The 8,750-nt window shown below is 27.3% G+C and overlaps 1 protein-coding gene across 1 annotated transcript; it reads left to right on the top strand.

Annotated features, from left to right (window-relative positions):
* The first annotated feature begins 742 nt into the window (after window positions 1-742).
* On the top strand, window positions 743-1,515 carry LOC141661968 (dirigent protein 22-like). Its single transcript, XM_074469005.1, has one exon. It carries the CDS (start codon window positions 838-840, stop codon window positions 1,402-1,404), a length of 567 nt encoding a protein of 188 aa, XP_074325106.1. The 5' UTR covers window positions 743-837; the 3' UTR covers window positions 1,405-1,515.
* Window positions 1,516-8,750: the final 7,235 nt, after the last annotated feature.

Genomic DNA, 8,750 nt, shown 5'->3' with positions numbered 1-8,750 from the left:
AATCCTCAAATTATTGTTTTGAGCAATCAACCATAGACGAATTACAATAAAAACCCTTATCATTGAATTAATACCATAAAAATCCCGTAAATTTGTAATGCCGGACACAATGAGTAGCAAGAAAAAATAAAATAAAAAATGAAATTCTCACAATTGAGTAGTCTAAACAGAACCCAAATAAATTGAGAACTTATGGAAGGAAAATGAAAACTTAATTAAGAAACAAAAGTAAGAAAGATTTGGCGTTTTCCATATATAAAAATTCATAGAAAGCTCCTAAAAATCTTTTGAGATGGCCTCCCAATAAAGAAAGAAAATACTGAGATTTTTTTATATAATATTGTCGTATGACACATAAATAAGGTTTGAATAATATTATAGAAAAAAAATATAGGTCAGAATGTATTGAATATTTATGTGTAGGAAGAAGCACATTTTCATATTGATTATTCACTACAACAAATGATATGAAAAAAATGAAGTTGGTCTGGGTAACCATTAATTACAAACCAAATGTTTTTCAAGCAACAGAGAAGGTTGAGATCTTGATCGAACTATTTCCAAAATTGTTACTAAAATATTCTAGTCCCTCTACCTTGTGTGTCATTTGACTTGTTGCACCTAATAATTAGAAACCCCATTTGCAACTAAATTACTAAAAAGTCATCGTGCCTTTCCGCCCATTATTGATGTTCTGATGTTCACAACATTATTAATCAACATATTAGAATGATTCGCAACGTGCATCATTGATTCACATCCGTGTATATATGTATCACATTCTCCGACTCCTCTGGTATTCATTATTCTCACATACATTGCATTCTACAACTCACCATGTCTAACATACACCTCCCCATAATATTAGCAACTTTGATGTTTTCTTTCCTCTTTCTCGGAGAAGCCCGAGACTTTTACAAAAGCATACCTCGTGAAACCCTAAACCTTAAAAAGGAAAAGCTAAGCCACTTACACTTCTACTTCCATGACATTGCCAGTGGCCCTAACCCTACAGCCATGCGTGTGTCTTCCTCTGCTATAACCAACACTTCATCGTCATTTTTCGGTGCCGTTGTAATAATCGATGATCCGTTAACAATGGGACCAGAGCTAAGTTCTAAGCAAGTGGGAAGAGCTCAAGGAATGTACGCGGGTGCTTCGCTTAGCGAGGTGTCGTTTTTGATGGTTTTGAACTATGTTTTTACTCGAGGGAAGTTTAATGGGAGCGCGATAAGTATATTAGGCCGAAATCCGGTGTCTTCTGATGTGAGGGAAATGCCGATTGTGGGAGGAAGTGGACGTTTCCGATTTGCACGTGGATATGCTCAGGCAAGGACTCATGCGGTTGACTTTAAAACCGGGGATGCCGTTGTGGAATACAATGTTTATGTTTTTCATTATTGACTTGCTACTTCATGAGATGATGAGTAATATTTGTGATTTGTATTTCTTGTAGTTTTCACGCGGATGTTGTCCGCTTTGTATTGTTTAAAGTTTATGAATAAATTGTGCAGCAAGAAGTAACATACTACTACTAGGTTCAAACATAATAATCTTTAACCTTTGACACAGGCTAAATCTATACTATATCATAATAGCCGGAATAGAGATAATTTGGTTCAACGGTTTGGTGCAACGATAATTCCCTAATTTTGATTATTAAAAAATAGATAAATAGTATTATATATATAATAAACTACTAAATTATTAAACTACTACTAAATATAGTATACTTATCCCACAAAACTACGAATACAACTTATCATATTATTAAAAGATATAAATAATAGTATTGTTAAACTACTAGAAATAGTCTATTTATTTCAACTAAATTACGACCATATGTTATTTTATTATTTTTATTATAAATTTATAATTATTATATATTTATATAAATATTTTAAAAATATAATATAACTTGATAAATAAAAATTTAAAATATTAATAGAAATCCGTGCATCGCACGGGATTTATGCTAGTATATGTTAAAAGTCAAAACGATTATTATTTTGAGACAGAAGGAGCATATTCTTGTATTCCATTCCAGTTTCCGTTGATTTGCTTTACTGCACATGGATTGGCTAATTATATTATTTGAATTGAATGCACCAAGGACTAATTCGTCCCCAGGTATTATTAAGAGTTAATTGATTTGTTTTCTAGCCAGGCAATATGTTATATATGTTTTTTTAATAAATAAAACTATATATGTTCTCGATTTTTTCTTTGAAGAAGGTTATGGATGTTTGCAACTGAATCGCAGCATGTATTATATCATATATATAATTTGTGTAAGGTCACTTCAAGCACACGCATATATAAGTTTAAAATAGAGAAAAATTATTCAATTTTTTTAAAAGTAGTTCTCTTAATAAACTCATATAATAAAGATGTACTTTGTTAAATAAAACTCAATCTAATCATTTATAATATGAAATTATTTTAGATAAAAATTTTACACAAATATTAAAAAGCTTTACAACCAAATGAACAAACATTACAAGAAATCTGGCCATTTACGACGGTTTTTTTGAACTGAAATCGTCGTAATTGAGCCATTTACGACGGAAAAAATCGTCGTTTTTGGTCGAGTAGTAAGTTCGTTTTTTCGTCACAAGATAAAATTGCGTCGGAAGTTAGGAAGTCGGGACCCACATACTCAATAAAATAATCGGGATAGTTCTTGTCAAATTATTTCCATTCTTCTCCATCTGCAGGGTGACTAAGAACCCCTTCAGTCACAATTCTGTTCTTGTGATACTTCATATGTTGGGTTGTATGGGTAGACATGTACAAACGCTATAGACGAGGAGTGATCTTAAAATATTTTAAGATCTTCCTAGGAATGGTATCACTCCCGCCATTAGTTGCATCTTTGTATCGGCTTAACTCACAGTACTTACAGTTTTCCAAATCTTTATCATCACCGTAGAACAACATACAATCATTCTCACATGCATATATTTTTTCGTATCCCAAGTTCAGCTTCTTGCCCATCTTCTTGACACCATAATAATTAAAAGGAAGTTTATGCCCTTCTGGAAACACATCTCCAAGTAAGAGGAGTAACTCATCAAAGGCCTTATCACTAAATTTATTATGATTCTTCCAATGTAGTAATCGAGTGACAAACTTCAATTGTGTGTACTTGATGTTGCCCGGATATATTGGTTCTCCGACATTATTCACATTGTATAAGAATTTAGATACTTGCTCGTTCGGTTCCTCGTGGACACTATTGACATATCCAAAATCTTTCCCTCTAAAGGCATCCCTCAACATCTCATATTCATCAAATATATCTTCGCGATCATTCATTTTTTTATTTCGTGAGCCACCTTCTTTTTCATGATAATGCCATGTGGTGTAAGTCTCAAGAAAATCGACCGCATATAAGTGAAACTCGACATCGAAAATGAGTTGAAAGAGTTGATTGTTACATGTATTACACGGACATCTAATCAAAAGTTCTGGATCATTCGGTTCCTTGCTATTTTTTATTGCAAATGCCAAGAAATCTTTAACCCCTTTAGTAAATTCTTCCGTAAAACCATAACCACCGGGAATAATTCGTTTAGTGATCCAACTAGTATCATAAGACATCTACAAATGAAAATAAAATGCTAAATAAATAACATATAAACACCTATATATATGTTAAACATGTAAACATAAAAATTTAAATCACACATTTAAATGCATATAAAAAATATAAAAGAAGACTAAAATTTAATATTTACATTGAAAATTGTAAAATTCGTTGTTGTTATGTCATCATGTATTTTGAATGATATGAAGATATATTTTTGTGAGAAAATAATAAGTGAAAAAAGGGACAATGATATTTTGCGCATATTTACGACGGAAATGGATTTCCGTCGTAAGTTTTAATAAAAAAATATTATTTTTGAAAAGCTAGCATGTGGCATTTAATGTGGAAGGTGAGAAACTTGCGACGGAAACAGTTCCGTCATAAATTATACTTACGACGACACTATTTCCGTCGTAATTTAAAATTAAACGGCGTCGTTACTATAATTAAATTTTTATTTTCCTTTTCTGTCAATAAATTTAATAATGGGAAAATAATGATATATTTGAACTTACGACGAAATATAAATTTCGTCGTAAAGTATATCTCAAGTTTGACTGATTTCCAGAATTGACCGTAAGTTTAATAATAAAATAATAAACTTACGACTGATTAGAGTTTTCCGTCGTAAGTTAACCGACGTAAATGGCTAGTTTAGTTGTAGTGAAATCCATTCATACATAATTGAAATTAAAAATTAATAAAAAATTAATATATAAAACATATTACATGACATGTTAAAAAATATTTTGCACGGTGTTTGTATTAATATGAAATTAAGTTATAAAAAGAAAGACTTGTTTTGAAAAATGTATCATATTGAAGGTTGACATGAAAATTTTATATTATGAATTTTAGAACACGTATATTCTTAATATTTATATTAATATATTAATTACAAATCAACATATCTAACAAAATCATATAAAAAGTATATATTTAGATATATTCAAATTATTATTTTTGTAAAGTCAAAAATAAAATAGTTCAATTGTAAATAAGTTTAAAAATAGTTTATTTAGAAAACATAAAGAATTGTCATTTGTAGTATAACATTATATTGACTAAAAATAATAAAATTTTAATATTTGTTAATTTCAGACTAAAAATATTTATTCTATTTTACTATTATAATAGTTAATAAATTGTATAACAAACACAATAAATAAGTAATTAAGAAATTGAACTATAAATATATATATTTTTAAATAATATAAAATAATAAAATCATTATTTTATTATATATATGTGTATGCGTGTATAATACAAGCAACAATTATCTTGATAAAAATAAATATAAATAACAATTATGAAATTATTTGTTAATCGGGTTAAATAATATCATTGTTTTACAAAAAAATGAAATATGTAAGTTTGATTTAAAATATTATTGAATGGATGATTTTTTTTTCTTATAATATAAAAAATATATTTAGATTATATTTAGTTATAAATATTACATGTATTTTATTTCTTTGAAAAAATTAAATTTATAGTACATCAACAATCTCATAAAACATATAAATGAGGAATAAATATAATAATAATATTAATAATAATAATAATAAACTATTATAATTTTAAATTGAATGTAAATCTAATAAAATATATTATATATTATTTTTATTGCATTTATTCTAATGTTCTGTTTTAGTACTTAATAATTTGTATAATAAACATAATAGATTATTAATTAGAAATTAAACTACTATTACACATTTTAATATGATATAAAATTATATTAAAAATATTATATTTATATAATACAAGCAAGGATTATCTTAATAAAAATAAATTTAAGTAAGAATTAACGAATAATTTGTTAATCGGGTTAAAGTCGATTATTTTTTTTGGAAAAAATATTTGGAATGGGTGAGTTTGATTAAAAAAAAATTGTAAGAAAATTATTTTAATTTTTATCATATAAAATAAGAAAAACATTGAAACTATATTTTGATATATATATATTACAGGTATTTTGTGTCATTTTGTAAAAGGGATAAATTACAGATTGTCTTTTAAAAAATTTAGAGTACATGAAATTTTATTAAACATAAAAATTAGAAAAAAATATAATAATAACATAAAAAACTATTATAATTCAAAATTGAAAAACAAGTTAATGTATATTTAAAAGCACTATCACAAAAAAATATAAAGTATTTTTTTTCAAAATTATTACTAAAACCGAAAAATTATGAAATATTGGCAAGATGCAAACAACAAATAACTTTGTAATTTTTGATCAAACTCCAAAATATTAAGAAAAGAAAATAGATAAATGAAATAAAAATAACTACGTAAACATATTATGTAAACTATTATTATATATTATTAAATAATATAAAATAATATTAAAAGTTTTATATTTTATATAATACAAGAAATATTTTGATTTAAAATATTTGTGAATAAGTAATTTTTGTTTTTGTTTCATAAACTAAGGAACACATTTAAATTATATGAAATACTAATATATTAAGAGTATTAATTAATTAGTAGGAGAAATATATAGATAAATTGTGAGATAAAAGATTATATGATTTTAGTAAGGAAAAATGGTACCACACAACAGTAAAAAATATTTAATGATACAACATAGAAGTAAAAAAACTGGTACCAAATGAAAAATAATAATTTTATAATGGTATAATTTATAATTTTATAACGTTCCTCGAGGTGATATTAGATGGATGGATCATATACCACTCAGAAAAGCAGGTACTATTCATAATTTTCTAAAAATTAGGAAGAAATATAAATTATTAAAGTACGATGACAATTAAGTGTAAAGATTATTTTTTCAAAATCAGACCCAAAAAATTATCAAATATTATTACAAACGCGGCAAGATGCAAATTCTAAACAGCTTTTTAATTTTTTTTATCAAACTCCACAAGTTTAAAAAAATATATAAATAAAAAAAATAATTACGTAAACATAATATATGATATGATTAAAATATTCTATTTAAAAATTTATAATGTGAAAAAAAAATTAAATGATGAAAGAAATAAAATAAATCATAACATATATGTTATATTTAGGCTATTAACGTTAAATACAATAATTACTAAATAATAACTAAATATATAATTTCGAAAAGTGCAATTTTTAAAAATATATATTTTTCATGAAAAACATAAAATTTATTTAGGAAATAAAATTAATTTTATTAAAATTTAATTAAATAAAGAATAAATATTTAAAAAAATTATATAAAGAAATTATAATCGATCACAAAACTAGTAAATTATAAACAAACCAAATGGTTATGACTGAATAAGTTATCTAAGTGATTCCATGCATCCCGAGACCTTTCATCCATGCTTCCGGTTAGAGTTGCAAATGAACTGAGTCGAGTCGAGTTCCGTCCGAGCTGAGCTTAGTTTATTTTTAAAACGAGTCGGACCGAGTTTAATAACCGAGCGAAAAGTGATGTTCAAGCTCGGCTCGTTTATAAACGAGTCGAACACGAGTTTGTTCACAAACAACCGAACTGAGCCGAACTCGAGCTGAGTCGAGTTTGTCCACTAATATTTTGAAAATATATTTTTTTAATCGAATAATCTTAAACTATAGTTTATAATTATACAAGTTGTATCGAGATCAACTACTAGTTTTATCTTAAAATTATATATGCACACTCACACTTTACACTTATTTCTTAATCTAGCTATATCATTTTATTTTTCAAGACGATTTTAAAAAATATATCTAATTTTATTTTTAATTATTGAGACATTTGTAACTTTATAAATCGTATATTACTTTTTAAAATGACGATGTCAAATTTTATTATGTTTGTTGTTTTACTTAAATTTGGTTTATGTAAATTACAAGTTGTTTAATGATGTTTATGAAATATGAATAATAGGAGATGAATGTATCATGATAATAATTTGATAATTACTTACGAAAAACTAATTGTTAAATTTAGAAAAATAAACAAAATCTCTAAAATAATTAAATAATTAATAAATTATGAAAAAAATATACCACTAAAACATTTAAGTGATTAGTAATAATTTATTATTTATACTATGTATGAACTTTATCTGAGCCGAGTCGAGTTACAGAGTTCGAGCCGAGACCGAGCCGAACCCGAACTAAACGAGCCGAGTCCGAGCCGAACAGACAAAATGTTCGGCTCAGCTCATTTATTTGTCCGAGCTCATTTTCATGTTCAAGACCGACTTATTTAAAAAGACAAACCGAATCGAGTTCACTTAAACAAGCCGATCTCGAGTTTTGTTCATGAACAGCTCTGTTCATTTACAGTCCTATTTTCAGCCAAACTTTAATAAAGATCTTTTTTGGTTCTTACCTGAACTACGTGTGTTTCCTTCACTTCCGATTAAATAATCAATCATCTTCCCCATTGGCCTTTCCATTGTGACCCTCCTCTCAGCTCGCCAGTCTGGCTACTCTAGTGCTACTTATGACCAGGGCAAATGATGCTTTGTCCAACATGCGGTCGATCCTTGATATCTGGAAAGAAGGGATTCTTCACACTACAAGAAAGTAAGCCTAAATTCAACTGCATAAATTCAGCCGGCCTAAATTCGACCGATTTCGGTTGTTTCATTGGGCACGGCTAAATACAACAGCCCGCGGTTGAATTTAGTAATAAATGCGACCGGATTTTTTTTGCGGTTGAATTTGTCTCCACCAAAAAATGGAGGGAGTTTTCCCTCCAAGTAAATTATTTGGCGCTCCTAAATTCGACCGCTAGCGGTCGAATTTAGCCTTACCAAAATGGCGGGATATTTTCCCGCTCTTTTTGTTTGAATTTGCTAAAATTGCAAAAAAAACGATTTCAATCGATAGGAGACTTAACACTGGTAAGAGGTACTAGTTAAATAACTGGTTGACTGTTAAAATAGCAAACCAAGTGAAATTATTTTTTCTAAAAATTTTGTCACATCACTAAGGGGTCGTTTGGTTCAGAAGTCGGTATGAGTTTGGAATCAGGAATCGTGTTAAGCTGGTATGGGGATGAGGAATGATTCCTGATACTACGTGTTTGGTTCAATTATGGAATAAATCCGTTTAATTTTAAATATAATAGATAGCTCAATTTTGATTCTAATATTATGTGTAAGTATATATTGTGCATTAAAATTAAGTTCTCAATTTATAAATAAAAATTTAATAA

The sequence above is a fragment of the Apium graveolens genome, chromosome 5 (genome assembly GCF_009905375.1).
Source record: "Apium graveolens cultivar Ventura chromosome 5, ASM990537v1, whole genome shotgun sequence".
In the NCBI taxonomy this organism is placed as follows: Eukaryota; Viridiplantae; Streptophyta; class Magnoliopsida; order Apiales; family Apiaceae; genus Apium; species Apium graveolens.
The sequence above is the reverse complement of the archived record's forward strand: the minus strand, read 5'-3'. Positions and strand labels throughout refer to the sequence as shown.